At 52.1% G+C, this 20,000-nt stretch overlaps 1 protein-coding gene across 11 annotated transcripts in view; it reads right to left on the bottom strand.

The window, feature by feature from the left end:
• Window positions 1-20,000, bottom strand: part of mef2cb (myocyte enhancer factor 2cb) — a 66,391-nt gene that overhangs the window by 16,270 nt on the left and 30,121 nt on the right. For all 11 annotated transcript variants that reach the window (XM_035529720.1, XM_035529719.1, XM_035529721.1 and 8 more), the window contains 2 exons: window positions 18,301-18,552; window positions 9,481-9,684 (listed from right to left, as the gene is read on the bottom strand). In XM_035529720.1, the coding sequence (XP_035385613.1) occupies window positions 9,481-9,684; window positions 18,301-18,354 (258 nt within the window). In that variant the 5' untranslated portion in view covers window positions 18,355-18,552. The remainder of the gene's footprint in view (window positions 1-9,480; window positions 9,685-18,300; window positions 18,553-20,000) is intronic.

The following is a 20,000-nucleotide window of genomic DNA, read 5'->3' as shown; positions in this document are numbered from 1 at the left end:
CAGCACCCGCCCCCCCCACCAACCTTCCGCTCCGGGAGACCAGCAGCTACGCCACTCATTCCAGACATGTGCACCTGTCAGAGCACCCACACCTGTCACCAGCCCTCATGTACACACACACACACACACACACACACACATGCATACACATACACACGCACACGCATGCACATGCACACACACACCCACACACACACACACACACACACACACACACACACACATACACACACACACACACACACACCCACACACACACACACACACATACATACTACAGCAGGGGGCAGGGGAAGAGCCAATCACAAGTCGGTATCCGGAGGATGGCCATAAATGGCTCACAGGCTCTTGGTTCATCTCTCCTTCCATCTATCTGTCTCTCTATCCCTCCAATCTCTCTTTCTGTCTCTCTCCGTCTCTGTCCCTCCATTTCTAACAGTCTAAAGTTCAATGCGTGTAAGTAACGCATATAAACGCAGTTTTTAATTAAAACAAAAGACCCTGAAAACTCACTTAAAAAAAGCCTGCTTGACAATTAAATCAATTTCCCAACACACTACTCTCTATCTTTAATGTTTCCAGTTTGCATGGCTAAAAATAATCTGCTGTAGAGAACAAACCCTCTCTGTGCTCGCAGCGCACTGAGAAATCATTTCCCTGCCTGACATCTTAATAGCTTCAGTAGATGAAAGCCTCATGATCCACCGTCCAAAACATTATTGATGAGGAGTAATCAATCTAACAAAGCGGAAAATGGCTTGGCGAAGAGAGTAGGGGCACGGAGGGAGAGGGGTGACATGCAATAGATAGAGAGAGAGAGAGAGAGAGAGAGAGAGAGAGAATGTATGCGAGAGAGTAATGGAGGGCCTGGGCTAGAAACATCAAGAGAGGAGTGGGGGAACAGAGGACAGGAGAGGAGGAGAGAGGAGGTGGAAGGTAGACTAGGTGACAGCCCCGGGTCGAGATGCAGCACGGGGGGACGGAGACAGACAGAGGGAATAACCCCTACCGGGGCCCCCACTCCTAATTAAACGCTCACCCCTCTGTGCCCCCTCCGGCTCCTTCCATCACAGAGCAGTGGAGGTGGAGTGGCCTACATACTCTCATCTTCTCTAACCTGTGTGTGTGTGTGTGTGTCTCCACACACACAAGCCTCTGACGACAGCCACCTATGCCACAGCTGCTGCCATCACGTTCTGTACAAACATCCCCGATTGGCTGCTGGACTTGACTCCCACGCTAAGAACTCAGCACCAAACACTGGCTTGGAAGCAGACCCGGCCACTTCGGGTTGAGTAAGTCAATCTGAGGGTCAGGCTCTTACGCTGACACATTAAAAAGCTGTGGAATAGCTCTTGCCAGCCCACTTCGACCCGTTCCCGCCTATAACTGGTCACCCGCAACTCAGGGGCGACCCTCGGGCATACCGGAGTCAGGCCCAGCACGTTCGCCTGTGGGTTTATGTTGGTGGTGGTAGTGGAGGGCTTAGAAAGATGGAGTAGGGAAGGGGGGAGAGAGCCCTTCTGAAAAGAGGAGCCTCAAAGTGAGGTGGACTGCTTGGCTCTCTGATAAAACAACAGCCTCTTTCCCTACTAAATCACGTTAGCAGGTTTGGAGGAAATGCGTCCCGACGACATTTCGCCTTATTCAGCACGTGGTGTGACCAAAGAGGTTTTTAAACCCTGGTCTGGAGATGCATGCAGAACTCCGCCGGGGCTGAGGTGGTCCTCGTAGGCCAGCCAGGATGACTTCATGTCTTACAGCATCCCCGCCTCCAACATGCGCGCGCACATGTGTGTGCGTGCATGCAAGGCGCAGGGGGCACTAAAGCGTGCCACAAGAGGGGCACAAAGCTACGCCCGCTCTTACACCTCGTATCATGCGCAGTGGAGACTTTACAAAAGGTCTGAGCAGATACAAACACGCGGTTTAAGCACACTGCGATGCGGTAGCAGGGCACAGCCCGAGACTGCATCTGTGAAAGTGTGTGTGTGTGTGTGGGGGGGGCTCTTTGGTTCTTCCAAACGGCTGTTTTACCGTAATTGTGATACTGTAAAAAAAAAAAAAAAAGAAAAACAAGCCTCCTCCCCATTCACTGTAATCAAGTATCAAAGAGCCGATCTTAAGACCCATCAGCCCACAGTTAAAGCAATACCACTTTAAGGATGTAATTACAGCTGTCTGTGCTTCATATCATATCGGGGGGGTTGTGCAGGAAAAACCATGCACACGGATAAGTGGTGTGGTTGGGGGCTGCTGAATGCAGCCTAATCCCAGTATAAAGGCCCGTCGGGGCGGGCCCGCACGGCATGGCGGCACAATGGTGAACCGGGTGGCACTCCGCTCAAGAACCCACAGCTGCTCCTCGTAGTGACATTCAAATGCGTGAAGATGATTTTTAAAAATGGGGGGGGGGGGTGGGGGGGGGGGTTGAGGGAAGCAATAAATTGCTTCATGATACCGGGTTTAAGTGTATGGATTGGCTGCGATGGCTTCGGATTTTAGTGCGCCAATTTCTTTAAGCCATAGAGAAGGTGGCTTGAGGTTCAGCACCACTGCTACTGCAGATGAAAGGGAATGCTCAGTAAGACCCTTCACATATACGGATTCACATGTACAGCCGAGTTACCATGAAGTCACTCTCTTGCACCGAATCATATTTGCCCGGGCCATCCTCAGGAGGACCCGTCTTGTCGATCATGTTTCATGTTCCTAGGCCAGGTGTGTATTAATGAAGAGGACGGTGGAGGTGGTCATGTTTCATGAGCCATCCCACAGCCGGTCAATGATGCCCCAGCCAAGCTGAGTGAAGACCAACTTATACCGTTGCCATCTTCCTGTTCGCTACGTGTCTTATATGTGCAGTGGAACGCACTGACACACTTGGGCACCCACCCACTCACACCCACCACCCCACCCACCCACACACACACACACACACACACACACCCACACACACCTACACATCCCCTCACACACCCTCCACACCCAAACTGATATTCTTTTCTTTTTTTTTTTGCCAGCGAGGTTAAGGTTCCCTCATGAAAGCATGAAAACACACTCGTGCCCACCTACACACACACACACACACACGAGCGTCACTTATCAGCTTTTGTGCGCTGCGGGCCTCTTATCGCACAGCTGCATTGCAGGAAGGGGCTGAGGGCTTTGAGGAACAATGATCAGACCCCTGACCTCTCTGGCATGACCTTGGGTTTCCACACCCCACCGGGCAGGGAGGGAGTCAGTGAAGGGTAGTTGACTGCCACATACGCCCCGCAGCCTAAAATAGAACAACTGCTATCCACTCGCACTGGCAACCAGGAGCAGAGGGGTCCCACTCTGTTTTTAAGCAGTTTGCAAAGTGAAAAAAAACACAGGTTCGATTGCTGGTATGTCAGATAGAAATGCGTGTCTGAGTTCCTGTGGCTGCATTACCCACATTCCAAACATACTGTTTTGTCTTAGAACATGAGCTGAAAATTCACACTTGCAATTCTTCCAAACTGCCCTTACTGAGTGAACACACACCACACACACACACACACACACACACACACACACACACAATAAAATGGCCATCTTGGTGTCTTGTTATTCTGCTTCTTCTTGAAGAGCTAGGAAGCCATTTGCAGCGCCCCCCACCCCCATGCTAATGAAATCAAACTAACCTTTTGACTTCGCTTCCCATGAGGACAGAAAGGAAAAAAAAAGACAAAGAACAGCCCAAATGGACGCAAGTGCAGGCGCACAAAGGCGTAGAGAAATAAACAATAAAGAACCTGGATCCAGAGGATCGAGTGTTTATCGGCACCCTGAGGTCTGGTAGGGGACGGGGGGGGGGGGGGGGGGGGGGCTGAGCCTTGGGCGGCCGTTCGTCGGACGCTGAATGGGGAGAGATCTGCTTACTCACCCTGTCTCTCCGCGCCTATTCTTCTCCATTCGCATCGCCAGCACAGTGAGCCGAGAGCTAAATTTAGCGTCGGGGCAGGCTATTTTTAGACCACTACCATTTTTTTGGAGGCATTTATTAGGGGAAGAATACTAAAAAAATCACACACACATGCTCTCACACACGCACACACATACGCACACACAGAGGAAGAGAGAGAGAGACAGAAAGAGAGAGAGAGAGAGAGAGTGAGGAGAGGGAGAGGGTCCACCCCCCTTTGGACATCTGAAATGCGCACATTTTTTTTAAGTGTTACTGCGAGTGGTCTGCAGCTGTTTCCAATCAGAGTACGGGTGGGGAAAACATGATGGGGGGGGGAGAAAGAGAGAGAGAGAGAGAGAGAGAGAGATAGAGAGAGAGAGAGAGAGAGAGAGAGAGAGAGAGAGAGAGAGAGAGAGAGAGAGAGAGAGAGCAAGCATGCAAATGTTCTTGTTTTTTTTTTCCCCTCCCTATAATCCATCAGCCACGAGGCATAAGTACAACAAGTTGTCCTGTGGTGGTCTGTCCGAACAGCCATAGATGAGAGACGCCTAAGGGCTCTGTGAACACAAAGGACCCCCTCAGTAGCCACCCTGTCCGCTCAGTTTTAAAGGCCGGTAGAAGCCTCACATGCTTGTGAAATATGTTTTAGCTCATCTGGATTGGAAACAAGTCAGATCCGAGCTCACTCCTCCTGCCGCCCGACACGGCATCGTGGCCGAACCGAGTGAAATTTGACCTTCTAACAAAACGGAGTGTAACCAAGCGAAGCCTCTGCGAAGTACGCCCTTTTTTACTTTCTTCGTTACGCTCGGTTTTTCGGCTGTGCCGGGCTCCTGTTCGCGACGCGGACTGTTGTTTTCTCCCGTTTTTCCGATGTGCGCTCCCCCCGTGCCTCAGAGGTCATTTGCTTAGCTGGACAGCCCCTAATCCCAAACCCGACACAGAGAAAACAAGAAATGTCCAGATCTCTCCCATATCATTTTGCCTAATGACCATAAACCTCACGGTACTGACGGCAACGCGTGCACCACCAAATCGGAGGGTGAAGGACAGGAGAGGGTTTATGGCCCTTAATCCTGATAAGCGAGCACACCTGAGCCTATCTGATCGCAGCTTAAGGCTTCTGTGTGAGAGAGGAGAGTGCTGCCAGGGAGCTGTCGCACAGCGGCTCTTTGTGAGGGCTTATGAATAGGCCTTCAATGGCCGCGCTACAAGAAGAAGGGGGGAAAAGAAAAAGAAGGGGAAAAAAACCGAATGCTCCAGGCTTATGCTGCTTCTCACGTCGGCTGCGCAAACAAGTGGGAAGAGAGTTATTTTCATGAGGCAAGCCAGGCTACGTGCTACGCGCTACGTGCGAGCACCCACACAAGCAAAATATATTTTAATTAAGTCAAAAATGGCTACTTTGAGGAGAAATTAAAACTGAAATCAGTCCAATTAATTAGTGTTCCTTGGCAACATTAAGTGCTCTGAAAGATGTTTAATGAACCTGAGTCCACGCTTCTGTGTAGTTGTTTTTTTTTTCCTTCCCTCTGCTCCCCCCCTCCCTCCTCCCTATTCCCTCGCTCCCTCGCTCCCTCAGACAGGCGACAGTAGGGAGGAGGACACTGCCCTGCGCGCTCCCCCTCACACGTCTAGGCACATGGAGAACCATGCGAGGGTAAAACATCGTGAGGGAGCTTTGCAGAAGCTCATTAGCCGAGCAGGTAGTCATTAACAGAATGACCTTTGGAAATAATTAACGCCCTCTCGTTCTCGTGCGCTGTTCCCTCTGCACCTCCCACACCCAACTCTGTCCGCCAGCACGCTCTTTGCTCAGCCATTCGGAAGCCGCGGGTGCGAGTGCAGGACAGGGGAGCGCCAGCTAAGATTAAAAGGTGAATGTTGAGGTGAGGTTAATCCGGGAGGGGAATGGGATTGCGCGGCTCCGTCTCCGGTGTCTGGGCCGCGCACCTGGCTCCATGTGGACGGGCCCGTGAATGGAGATTTCTCATCGTGTCAAGTGTTTGGAAAAACATGAGGGTTCCGACATCAAAAATATACCATTAAACCCAAAGCCCAGGAAACGCTGACAAAGCGGAAAAGCCCTGCGTGTCGTTTAATTCCGGAAAATTTGGGCTCATTTTCTAGCCGGTTAAACACGAGGACGGAGTGAGTCTGAAAGCCACTCCGCTTACGTTGTCCCCTCGGCGTGGCATGCAGAGCGGGAGAAGCAGGTGGAGGTCTCCGCCCCATCCTTGTCCCCGCCCCAACCCCGTCTTTGTACAGCGTGTTCTTACCGCCTGTGGCCAATCCGAACCCGGGCAACACAGCTGCTCTGATGCCTGCCTTTGACGGCAGGGGGATAATTCAGAGAAGGATTACGCCAACAAATGCACACGAACATATCGATTTGCTCGGGTCCTTCCTTGCCAGGTCGGCACTTTTCTGGCCCCGTGAATGTGGGCTCAGAATGGCTTTACCAAAGAATCCTTTAGTGAGGGCGACTTCTGCGTGCAATGTGTGTAACGGGGTTCCGGAGGATAAAAAGAATGGCTCGGGTACGTCTTTGCGTGCGTCTCTGATGTCAGAAATGACCTCCCCGAAACGAGTTATTGCTGCATGTCTCTCTCTCTCTCTCTCTCTCTCTCTCTCTCTCTCTCTCTCTCTCTCTCTCTCTCTCTCTCTCCTCTTTGTCTCTTGCTTCCTACCCGGCTACTGCACGCAGACTCTCATTACAGCTCGGCCGACGGCTCCGCTAACAGAGGAAAGGGCCTGACCCCGGCGAGTGGGGGCAGAAACAGGGCGGGGGAGGAAGGGGTGAGCGGCGGCGCGGCTGGTCTGACGGGCGCCCGTGCGAGGGGGGAGGGGCCTGTGGCGAAAGAGGGCGGGTTGAGCCCGCTGCTGCCACTCTCCCGGCAACGCTAATTACTGACCAAAGACATGCTAATTACACGGGGCTTTATTGCTAATGTAGCAGGGCGCTCTTCAAGACGCCCACATGCTGTGTGCTGGCTCTCCTGTCTCTCCTTAGCCACCGTCCCCCCGCCTGAGACAAGCCGGGCGAAGACAGGGAAAAAAAAAAAAAAAAAAACGCCTGCGAAAGTGTGTGCATTTGTGTGTGTGTATGTTTGTGTATGTGTTTGTCCCTTGATGGAGTATGTATGTGTGTGTCTGTGTGTCTCTGTGTGCATGTATGTGTATGTGTTTGTCCCTTGATCGAGTATGTATGTGTGTGTCTGTGCGTGTGTGTGTGTGAGAGAGAGAGAGCAGGTTTATGCTTTTTGTCCTTTAGTGCCCCCCCAATTCCGTGCGCAGTACGTGCACGCATGCTAATTTACACAGCCCAGAATCGAAAACTGCAGACGAAGGCGCATGATGAGTGTGTACTTTCGGCGTGAACGTGTGACTCCATGCCGTTCTCCCCCAGACCCCCCCCCCCCCACGCTGTGACTCAAAGATGCTCAGGCAGCCCCCCCTCCCCCTCTTCACCCCCACCCCAAGGCCTCATCCCCATCCTGCCATCACAACAGGAAGTCTGCTTTGTTCCTGCTCACCTCCCCCCGCCTACGTCCCCCTGGCCGTGATGTAACCTAGCAGCAGCCAAACGGAGGGCCCTGCAGGAGTCCTGCCTGCCTTGCCGTGACACCCCACGCTCCACGCCGATCCCCCCCCCCCCCCACCGGCGCTGATATGGCGGCGCCCGCCGATACCGAGAGGCGGCAGAGGGCTGCGAAGAGGCTGTGCTGTGCCTTTTCCCTTGTTGTTTTTTTTTTTTTCCTTCTTTCCCTTCACAACCCTTGCCTTCAGACATCTGCTCTGACGCTCCGACGCGCCGACGACAGTTCGAAGTGCTGCCAGGCGCCGCTGCCAAAAACGCCCTCGGTGAGGATTCTCGGTTCGGTGCAGGGCTTCGGCGGGCCACGTCTCTCCCTGGGCCTCCTCCTCCTCTGCCTAATCCGGATCTCACGCTTTCCATAATGTCGGTCCGGTGCGACCAAAACGGAGAGGCCTGATGGGTCCCGAGAGTTTCCCTGGTGGCGTTCCGGCACTTGTGCTCTTGATGGGAGGATTCCGAAATGAAGCGACGGCGGTTTATAAATCGTTCTCTGATGGGCGATCGGGCCGGTGGGGGAGGGTGACGGGGTATAAAGGGCAGATCGCGGCAGACGCCTATGGTGCGGTAATGGAGCGGAGCTTTAGGCTCAGAGATCGTCTGGGCTCGGCTGCGCTGGGTCTGGATGGAAGCCTGGGCTAGTCAGAGCGTGGGATTGCGGATGAGCCGCGGATACTGAGTCACCGTCTCAGGGTCTTTGCTGCATAGGCTGTCACTGCGCGGAGCTCAGCACCAAGGCTGATCCTTATGCATATTCTACAAAGAGTCCTGTGTGTGTCTGTGTGTGCGTTTGCCTTAACATGATGAATATATAAAGTTTGAAGTCGAAGAAGAAAAAAAATCTCAATTTGAGGAAATATTGAGCAAATGAAAAAGGCCGGCGCAGACACGGGCTTGTGCGAGATGGAAATGAGAGAGGGGACCAAGGGAGGGTTTGCCAAGACTCTGGAGAGTTCATGCAATATTTCAGAGAGAGACTGTTGACAGAAGCCTAAAAAGTGTGTCTTAAACACAGTCCAAATTAACAACTAAGCTGAGAAGTCTCACTCAAGGGCTAATTGCTTCCACTGTTCTCATTCTGGACATTGACTAGAAGAAGGATTGCTTTTTTTTGAGTCATGTTTTTAGAAAAACAGAAAAGAAACCACAGGGACTCGAAGGTCACAAGTCAAGGAGAACGTGGCAAAAAAGTGGACACAAGGAACCTAAGATTCCAAAAAATAGTTTTTGGTAACTACACCTGTTTTATCTAACAGCAGCGGTGCTGCTCTCTGCTGCGGCCCTCCTGACCTGGGTTGGATCGGGGAGACCCTTCGGCTGCACCTGCCCGTGGCCTGATCCCGGGCTCACGGGGAACATCCTCCCACGAGCCCTGTAGTGTCTCCGCAGCCCACCACGGAAACAGCTTCCTCCACAGGGGGAAATCCTGTTGCGTAATCGGCTCGAGCGGAAGCTTAGGGTCCGCTCCTGGACGCGCGCCATGCGAGGGGCTGCTGCCGGGGAGGGACCCCGTGACTGGGACCGGGAGATGCCGCGCGCGTGTGTGTGTGTGTGTGTGTGTGTGTGTGCATGAGGCCCTGGAGCTATCGAGGCTTCAGTTCTGGCCACTGGTGCATGACAGGCCGCATGACAGGGCGCTCATGTCATACACGCTGGCTCCTGTCTGCTTTCTATAAAAAGAGGTCTGGCTGCCAGGGCCTGTCCTCTGGCAATGCGCTACAAATCTGTCTTCCTCTCCGCACACACACGTCAGTGTCTACATGGGCCTGTCTGCACATGTGATCGGGGACGCCTGAAAAAATGACTGAGAAGACCTGAGAAGGTGCGGGGTAAATATCCACCATTATCCCTAACGAACACACGCCGTCATGCTTTGTTTCCCTGGTGCGGCCGCTCAGCTGGCTCTTGGCCCCTGGGTGGGCTCATTCGGGATGTACAGGTCTTGGCTCACCTCAACGATGTCGGAGTTGGTCCTGCTCTCATGGGGCTCGTTGTACTCGGTGTACTTGAGCAGGACCTTGTCCATGTCTGTGCTGGCGTACTGGAACAGCTTGTTGGTGCTGTTGAAGATGATGAGGGCGATCTCGCAGTCGCACAGCACGCTCAGCTCGTAGGCCTTCTTCATCAGGCCGAACTTCCGCTTAGTGAACGTCACCTGCATGGACGGGGCAGGAATGGGGGTGGGGTGGGGGTGGGGGGTGAAAAAGGTTAAAAGATCTTTAAACATACAAGATGAGGCTGTAAAGGTATGAAGGTATGTGTGTGAGGAAAACCGGTGTGTGTGTGTGTGGGTCTGTTTGTGTGCATATTTTCATTTGCAGGAATACTGTCTTCAATCTTCCTGTCCACTCGAGTTGCCCTGTATACAATACTAGTGTTGGAAAATCAATGCCTTCCTTTTTCTTTTGTGTTCATCCAAAATGTCTGGAAAACAGAGCTTGGCATAATCAGGCTTTTTCCACCCATAAATCAAGCTAATGTTGCTGAAAGAAATTCTTAATATCTGGACTTACGCTGTAAGCCAACACTTGTCTGTTCTTTTTCTTAAGCAAGAGAAATACCCCCACCAAAAAAACAAACAAACAAACAAACAAACAACACAAACTATGTCTATTTCAAATCCCTGATTAACCTCTCTGTTCTGTCTAATTATGAGAGTAACTTCAAGCAAACTTGTATAATTGCACATTTTCTATAAAAAACGCTACTCTGACACAGCCCTGTTGTAATTCCGTATTGTGCTTTTTAGACTTAATTATTATTTTTTACTAATTGTCTTATCTTGGAGGAAATATGTCCTGGTCTGAGTTCCAGCCAGTGAAGCACAGAATATTTAGAAAAAAGGAGATCAAAACAAACACACACAAACGCACAGGTGTGCATGTATACAGGCATATACGCACACACACTGCCGAACACACATACAAACACACGCGCGTGCACACACACTCACATAACACACACAGTAATCTCTCGCTTCGCACAGTGCCGGCATGCGACATCTCTGAATTGCCCTCATCTATCACATTAGAAGCATTAGATATGGGAGCCTGCGGCCCCATCACCCCCTGGCCTGTGTGTACCGACGTGCTTTCAGCGCAGAAACGACGATTCCAGCACGAGCGTAAGGCTGCCGGTGCGTCCTGCGGCCCTGGAGCATGCCGGGTGGGGAATGGGGGGGGATCGAGGTTCAGCGGCCCATGCTGCAGAGGGCAGGCGGTGACGGCCATCCATGCGGTCAGCATCGCGGGCTAGAATCCAGGAGGAAGGAAGGCAGTGCTGGATTGGGGAGTGGAGGTGTGATAAAGCTGATGTTCCACACCAAAGCACCAGAGTCCTCTCGTTTGTTAATAAAAGAGGACTTGCTCGCAAAATAGGCCAAGCAGCCGCGCCTCACATCAAGACGAAAAAGCCTCACGTGGCTTTTTCGGACAGTTCATACAATCATGTTTAAGAACCTGCAGTAATTAACAGGGTGGGAGGGCCTTTGATGATAGGCCTTTGGTGTCTGTGTTAAAACTGCATGCTGCACATAAGGAATGCACAGTAAACGCACGCACTGACACACACAGACACTCGCACACATGCCAAATGTCCGCATTTGTGGCAAAACCGAAGCGCCACAGTTTTAATCCATCATTACCCTCTTGTCCTTCGCCGTGAAAACCTGTCAGCGTGTGCAAAACACTGCGATGCATTTTGTTCTCCCTCCAACGCACCGCGCGAGCGCAGGCACCCGGGACGCCACCTCCAACAAAATCCCTAACAAAGGGTGACATTAATTGAACCAGTGGTTTGGGGCTCTGTGCCTGACACCGCTGCTGGAGGGTTTGGGGTCTACGCCGGTGCGCCCACAGCACACTACATACCCCCCCGTTCTGCCTCTCCTCTTCACACAGGTGCCACCCTATCGCTGACAGTGCCATGACGCGCCAGGCGCTGCCGGCCCCGCTAACGCTGACAGCCCCAAAAAAAAAACTCCAACAAATAACTCAGACCCGTGCTATGTCGGATACCTTCATGTCATGGCTCCCTGCTACCCTACCACACCCCCTCCATGACCGAGACCGTGAGGGAAGTGATTATGTTTTGATTATATCTCATCAGCAAAGTTCATTATGGGATGGGGCGGGCTGTTTGGGGGGGGGGGGTCTCGGAGGATGACATAGATTGTTTTGACAGCTCGCTTGCTATTTAAGAAAAGACCGTGGCGAACGTGCCTCATGCCGGAGAAAAGTTGTCGGCGCCTGGAGCTCCCGACGCCCGTGTGAAGTTTCTCTCCGTAGTGAAGTTTCTTGGCTGCTGACTCATTGTGTAGCCGGTGACGAGGACGTGGAAGCCAGGCCTGGGGAAATGTCTTTTTCTCCTGCCTGCTCAGACACGTCAAGAGCGTCTGTGCCATGCGGATTCGCACACTCGCACGACATGTGCTGGATTACGCAAAGACAACTGCAAAACTGTATGCACATTGTTATCAAGATATTGAGAATTTAATATATATATATATATATATAAAAATGTAGCCAACCAGCAACAGGTAATGAGGCCCACAGGCAGACAGGACCCTGTGTTATGATGGTTGTGTAATAGGAGACCATGCTGAAGAGCTGCACATTGATGAGTGTCTCCAAATGAGCCATCTTTGACTGGGATTACTCCTCAGATCGATAATGGAGCCCCGTGCACACCTCCTCAGGCTCTGTTATTCATTCAGTGCGAAGGACGAGCAGGGCCCAGGTGACGCGAACTCGGCCGCGTTATGACGCTCTACGCGCAGGGCATGTGGGTATGAGGGCGGGGCAGCTTGGTGTTGCGAGAACGACACCGGGGGGCCGCCCCCCGTTCAGACTCGCCCCGCTTCTCCTCGGCCCTTGGCCCAAACTGCAGCCAAGACGGCAAGTCGCGCGCTAATTGCTGAAAATGGGACTCGGAGATGGGGTGAGGACAACCACAGGAGACTTGTAGGTGCTGTTCTGAGCACATGTGCACGCGAGCACGCTTCATCACCGAGCATGAGTATGCTGGAGGGGACGGGATCCATCCGGACGTTCCAGGATCCGGAACGGGAACCGAGCATTTTTGCAGGGCACTTGTGCCGCGGCGTCTCTCCAGTGCGCCACAATCCGAAACTGACTTTGAAAAGCAGCGGGAAGCCCGGTGCTTGCGCTGCGCTCAGGAAAGACAAACAAAATTCCCAGAATGGAGCAAGGAGGCTGAGCAGCCAGGAAAAAGCAGGTCAGCGGCAGTCCGTCTCTCTCTGACCCACGTGAGAGGGGGGCTGGAGACAAGGGGTCAGGAAGCACATTTGCCTGCATTTCCTCTCATAACAGGAAGTGCCTGACGGCTTCCCCTTCACAATGGCTTCGCTTCTGCTTCCCGCCTACCCCCCTTCAGCCTGGCTTTTCCCTCCAGGGGAGGGGCTGTTCCTCCGGAGGACAGGGACAGAGTGGACGAGTGGCCATTCGTCAAAGTGCCCCCCCCCCCACTCCCCCACCCCTGTCGACTGCCCCGCTCCGCCCCTCCTCCTGAATTGCCCGTGTTCTGCCCCCAGGCCCCAGGGATCCGCACCCCTTCAACTGCCCACTCGCAGCCACCCTAATTGGGGACGTGCGTGCTTTGAGCCGACAATGGTGGCCTTTATGCGACTGCGCATCTATATTATGCTTCCCTCGACGCCACCTCCACGCCCTTCGGGTTACACCCACAGTTTCTGCTGAAGTGGGTATGAAAAGGTGCACGAAGTGGATTACAATATTAAGATATTTATGTTCATAGCTGGTTATGAAACCAGAGTAAATGAGGTCTGGGGTAACACCTCTTCTAAATGAGTCTCGGACATAACAGCGTAGCTATTCACACAAGGAAGACGTGAACCAACACAGCCCAGCAGAACACACTTACCCACATAATGTGTGTGTGTGTGTGTGTGTGTGTGTGTGTGTATGTATGTATGTATATATATATATATATATATATATATATATATATATATATATATATATATATATATATATATACATATATATATAATTTTATATAATGAAACAAAAGAGGAACAGGGGCTATAATAAAAAAAAAGATGAAATGACAATGCAAGAGGAAGTAAAGAATTTGCACAGGCCGAATTCACAGAAGGGTGATTTGCAGAAGGTAGAATTGTATGAAACAAAGGGAATTTGAGGAGAAGGAGAAGTCAAAAAACGCAGCCGCTTTTTTTTTCCTCTCTTCTTTTCGCCGAGCCAGATGCAGAGAAAGCGATCAGAGGAGCAAGGTGGGAAGGGGAGGAAGGTGCGCGGGGCTGATGGGATACCCAGAGGGCCTCATTATTTTCCTGCTGTTAATTTCACTCCGCCTGCTTCGCACCTCGCCGCTGTTGATTAGAAAGACGTCTCTATTGTCGTGGGTGCCGAGAATCCGCCGTCGCTCCGCCTCCGAGCACAGGCGATGGGGCAGAGTTCCCGAGCGCTACGGAATATCTGAGCCTGGCCGTGGTCTCGGAGGGCCTGCGTCGCGTCTCGGTAGTCGTGGAACTGGAGTGCCCGCTGGATGCCGGTGCAATGAAAATGAATCGGTCCAAATGAGACTGTTTGATTCTTGGCCTCTGTTTGGACTGTGCGCCGCAAACACGTGGTGTAACGGAGGTGTCGGTCGAGCTTTCGTTCTGCCCTTTTTTTTGTTTTTCTTTATGCAAATGCGTTCTAAGCGTTTCTTTCTACTTCTAGGATCGCCGCCTCTCTTGCGCAGCATGTCTCTGCGTGAACGGCACTGGCGGGGACCACCGTGTTGAACAGGGTCTCCTCCTTGAGACGTGATGGGTCAGCTGCAGGTCATTTCTCCTTCCTCTGACTCATGACTGCATCCCCCATCCTGCCCTGGTGCCATCAGGGGCCACTTCCTCCCCAGGCCCCTTCTGACCCGGCCAGAGCGTGTCTGGCCACCTGGCCGGACCGGTCATGCCCCGGCACGTCCGGCTCCGAAGCTGCCGACTCCCACACAGCCGGCTTTGGGCTGCCGGGCGCATCCGACATGTACTGGCTGCGGTTCTGCCTTCCAGCCCTCCGTCCCTGGTGCCGGGGCGAGCAGCCGCGCTGTGGGCGGGCAGACGGCCGGCTGGCATGCCGGCTTGCATGTTTTTTTTTTCTTTTTCTGTGACACAGGGGGTCCTTTCATGTGATGTGCCCGGGAAGAGTGCTTGAGTGGCCGGTGGGAACAGGGCCAGGCCTCACACACTAATGCCCTCTGTGCGGACATCTGGGCGGGCGTTCAACGACGTGGAGGCCTGCTGGAGGTGCCTGCGCTCTAGAGAAGTGTTTTCGGGGTGGCAAGGGCTTAGGAGGGGGTGGGGCAGCATGAAGTGGCCGCCCAGGGTGACGTGGGCGCCGTGCCTACAAGCATGGCACCACCGACAGGGTGGGCGGCCCGAGGACTGCCACTGCCGATGAGTGCGATGAATACAGCAATATGGTGGTTAGAAGCACAAGATTTCAAAGCGGTTTTCAGCATTTTTCTGAAGACCACGTCAGCTTTAGGCAACGCTCAGATAAGCCATCCGTTGTGCATTCTGTCTCTCTGAGGCTAACGATGGGCTTTACAGATGTTAACGTCTTGTATTCTGAACTCTCTGTCTGCTGTGAGAGCCAAATCATGACATTTTTATACACACCTTAATTCACTTTACATATACTACTTATTATTTAGGTCTGACGTGACATAAAGTAGAGGCCGTTAGAATGACTGGTTATCCGGCTTGCAGGAAAAGAATACTCTTACCACTTCTCCTTCTCTCCGTGCTAAAAACAGTCATGGAAGTGTGGGGTCAGACACTGGACATGGCATTTGCATGAAAAGCGCACACACATCTCGAGAATGTTGCACCAAAGGTAACAGCGCTGAAGCGGGTTATTTATTTTGCTTTGGTATGGAAAGATTTCCTTAATGGGGAAGTGAAAATATGCAAAGGCCCAGCCACGACTTCAACAAACTGAGACAGGAGGGGAGGGCGGCTTGTGAGTCAAAGGTCCCCCTCCACCCCCCCCACCCCCCCGTTCCTGTCTTGTGATGTTCGTCTTCCTGGTTTCCTTGTAACGCACATGGCCCGGTAGCTCACTGCTTAGTCATATCGGTGGACGCGGCACGACTGCTCTCTTTGGTGGTACTGATCTCCGTACCACCAAAACAAACTACATGTAAATACATGTAAAGCCATTCAGTTTTGACAGAGACGCTCGGTAAAAACGCGGCCCTGCGGACAGAGGAGGAGGAAGCCGTTCGAGCTAATGTCGACAAATGGTTCCTTGTGGCTCAGTGCTTTTTAACTTTGCTGTGGGGCCTTCAAGGTCAGACACGTTTCTCATGGGCCCAGAGTCCTTTCAACCAGACAGTAGCGCTGATAAGGTGTGAAGTGAAGCGTGCGTCCCTGTTTCTAAAGAAAACGCCGCTGAAAGTAAACGAGGCCCGTTTCTCTCCTGCTCTTATTGCTCCGCCTTGTCCTCCCTCTCCACCTCGTGATCCCGAGTCCCGGAAAGCTGAGGCATCGACTCTCATCAGGTGTCCTTCCTGTATCAATCTCTGATCTTGAGAGAGCGAGTGAGAGAGGGAGCGCGAGAGGAAGAAAGAGAGAGGGAATCAGAGAAAACAGGAGGACAGGATGCTCTCTGTGCAACACGATAGCCTCCCCCAAAACCATCCTGACCTAGACTGCGCTGCTCTCTCTCTCTCTCTCTCTCTCTCTCTCTCTCTCTCTCTCTCTCTCTCTCTCTCTCTCTCTCTCCTTTTCACTGTGGCTCTTCATCAAAGGAACTGAGCCTCTACCCTGGCCACTCTGTTATATCACCTAGACAACCATTCGTCATAGACTAATATCTATTTACTGGAACACAGCAAAGGAAAGCTTGGGTGCATTTTGAGCAGCAGCAATGACCAAAAGCCCCTAAACGTTACTGCTGAACTCATTCAACGGCAGGCTCCAGCAAACACACGTGAAGGTGAAGAGGCCGTAACTTACTCCTGCAGGCGTTGAGGAAGGACCACCCTGTGCATGTGAGCATGAGGTGGGGTTGGTTGGAGCTGCAGTGGGGGGTTTTTGGGGGGCGGCGGGGGGGAGGTGGGCCTTGCTCAACCCACAAGTGCAAAATGACTAATGTCATCATCCCCCTGCCTTCTGGGCCGCCTGACGTGCCCATTACTTTCCCCTTTCGTCCTCCTCTCCTCTCGCCCACTCTTCCTCGGCCCCTCGTGCGGCCTTCAATAATTGATCAGCCCTTCCCAATGTCCGGACAGCAGCCATTAAGTTGAGTGTATACCCCTTCTATAGCACTGAAACTGTTGGCTACGGTAAGCCGTTAAGCCCCTTTCCCAAAAGCACACTTTTTATCCCCCAACTAGACAGAGGAATCTCACATTTTATTTATTTATTTATTAAAAATCTATTTCTTTATGTATTTATTATCTTCCTAACATCATCAGTGGGCCAGAAATAAAATAGATCTTGTCTGTGTACCTAGTGAAGGTTTAACAACCTCACAATCAATCTCACAGGCGCATTCCAAAATCATTCCAAAAATGTACCTCTATATATATATATATATATAGGTACCAATATTTTTATATATATATATATATATATATATAAAAGTGAAAAGTGCTCAACAAGTCAGCAAAGGTCCTACTAAAAGGTATGGTCCTCAGCTGCGGAGTAAAGCGGAACTCTGGAAAAACATTTGAGGTCACGGTGAGTCAAGCCAGGAGTGCCTCTCCGTCGCCCTGCTTTTGACGTCTCCCCCTCTGAAGGCACCTTTAAACTCCTATTTCTCTGGCAGCAGGCGAACATGAACAGAAAGGAGCTCATTGATCTAACCCTGGCTGTAAAACAAGGACCCGCGTTACTGGCACCGGCACAATCAATACGGGGCACAGAATCTGTTAGGTATGATATCTGTCTGTGTGTGTAGCACTGGCTGACTGGTGTCTCTTGCAGTGAGCAATTGAGTCATGAAAGGATCATTTGGAGCTGTTTTGAGTCTAAAGTCTTAAATGCGAGTTAAATAAAGGGAAGTGCACAAGGCAAACAAAAGCGAGCTGTTTATTGCTCTTTGGATCTTTTTTAAAAATGATATTTTTTATGTTCCAATGAGCAAAAACTCAGCTATAATTCATCCCTGCGTATAATGGCTACACTAATTCCATTGTTCTTGAATAAAATTACATCATCTGGAGCAAGAATGGAAGGACAAGTGGAAAAATACCAGGTTATTAAAATAAAAAACAATAACTGTGGAAAAGCGGCGGTCCACGTGACACAGGCCTTTCCGGTGATGTCACGCAGGGCCGCCACCCCTCCCCCCCCATTGGCTTCCACCTGCAGGAGTGAAGAAGGAAAACTACTGGCCCCAAGTAGCACGGCCCCCCTGAGGGTCCGCCCCGACACACGGGTCCCTCCCCTCCCTCTATCCACTGTGGGTCTCAGCTCACGTTTGCCTGTTTGCCCGTTTGCCTGCGCTCGCCTCCCACCCGCTTGATGCCCTGCGCTACAGTAATCTTCTAGTGTCGCAAGCTGGAGCTGGCGACACGCCGGGCGAGCTGGTAGGCTGGCCAGGGACAGCGCTGCTCCAAGGGTGCTTTCAGTTTGAAGGTAGGTTGCTTGGACTTACACCTGCGCCTGAAAACCCCCGAAAAATATCACCCCGGTGACGCCTCAGTGCAGTGTCACGCCTGCCACAGCTCACATGGCCCACCTCGGCCCCGAGCACCCCTCCCAGCCAACGGGACTTACCTGTCTGTTGCGCTCGTCCATAATCCGCGTAATCTGAATCTTTTTCCTCCCCATTGTCCCCGTCCTTTGTTTTATTTCTTTTCACCAAATAACTTTATGCTTTTGTTCCCCTCTCTCTCTCTCTGTCTCTCTCCCTCTCTCTCTCTGTTTTTTTTTCTTCTCTTTTTGGTGTTGGGCTGGGGGTGGGGGGGGGGTCAAACCAGGATTTCTTCTCTGCACTCGCTCCGCTCAGTTCAAAAATTCCGGCTGTACCTGTGTGCGAGAGAGAGAGACAGAGAGAGAGGGAGAGGCAGGGAAGTAGAGAGAGAGAGAGAGAGAGAGAGAGAGAGAGAGAGAGGTAAAGGTTTTATGTCAGATGAAAAATGGCAAAAACCACAGCATTGAGAAAAAAAAAAAACAAGAGAAGGCGGCGCGTGAGCCACTTGGGACGGCGAATAAAGACAAAAGGATCTGTCGACATTTTGCAGGAGCGGCGTGTTTCTTGCTGTCGATATCATGCAAATCAGAGGCAGCTCTTCAGCGCGCCGACTCTGAGAGGGAGACAGCACTGACACGCTCGCGCCGCGCTCGCACCGCGCTCGCCCAGATTTTGACAAGGCTTTTTTGGAAGTGCCACTAACTTAACGGCTCTAATCACCCGCGATGTGGTGTTTACGCCATCCCGAACGGCAAACGGATCTGGGCTCCTTGGAAAAAAAAACAAAACAAAACGTAGTAATAAAAAAATTGCTATGGTGTCAGAAAGTGCTATCAGGCGCATTACAACTTTCCTGTTCCTTGTAAAACACAGCTCAGGTGACACACTGATGTGAGCAGGTATTTTTCTTGTTAGTTGCCATGGCGCCCCCGTGTAGGCGCGGGAAGATGAAATGACTTTAGATGGGATACATCAGTTGACTTCCTGTTTAAGCGCGACTGATCCGCAAAAGCTGCGCGGATCCTGGCGTGCCTCGATGAGGCGCTTGATGTCAGTCCGGGCTCTTCCAGGCTCCGACGTGCGTGTAACGTGGCCTCTGATCTGATTTCCTACATGATCCTGTAATCACTTCGCATCCCTCTCTCTCTCTCTCTCTCTCACTCTCGGCATGCGGGAGGCCTTCATCTGGGGCTCTCGCTCAGGAGTGCTTGGCTAAAAGGGTCGCCCTCGCCCTGGCGACTAACCCTGGCTTTCCTGCAAAGCTCCTTGCCTTTGAGACCCCCACTGTGGGAGAGCTAGTGATCACGAACCGTGCCAGTGTGTCTATGTGCACGTTCATGGGTGTGTCTGTGTGTGTGTGTGTGTGTGTGTGTGTGTGTGTGTGTGTGTGTGTGCGCGTGCACGCCCTCGCGCACGCGTGTATGCGCGCGCGTCGAGTGCACCTCCCCGGCACCGTAAAGTAGGCCAACCCGATTCATCTCAGGGAGGAGCGGCAGAAGTGTTGTTGTGTTTTCTTCTGACAGTAGAGGTGATAACGTCCCTCGTTATGCAAATGAGCATCCCATTATTTAGGCTGGGTGTAATGCAGCGGAGCTGTCAGCACCGCCGCATTAGAACCCCTCCATCGCTCTCTTTCTTCTCATACCACCCCCCCCTCCTTCTTCCTCCCTCCTACCCTCTCCCTTCTTCTCCTCGCCTGTTTCTGAACCACATTTCCCGGCGCCTGCCAGAACGAGTCGTGAAGGCAGCGCGGCAGCCGAACGACGTGTCACTCCGTCTTCCT

Source organism: Electrophorus electricus, chromosome 9, assembly GCF_013358815.1.
Source record: "Electrophorus electricus isolate fEleEle1 chromosome 9, fEleEle1.pri, whole genome shotgun sequence".
In the NCBI taxonomy this organism is placed as follows: domain Eukaryota; kingdom Metazoa; phylum Chordata; class Actinopteri; order Gymnotiformes; family Gymnotidae; genus Electrophorus; species Electrophorus electricus.
This window is presented reverse-complemented; position numbering and strand designations above follow the sequence as displayed.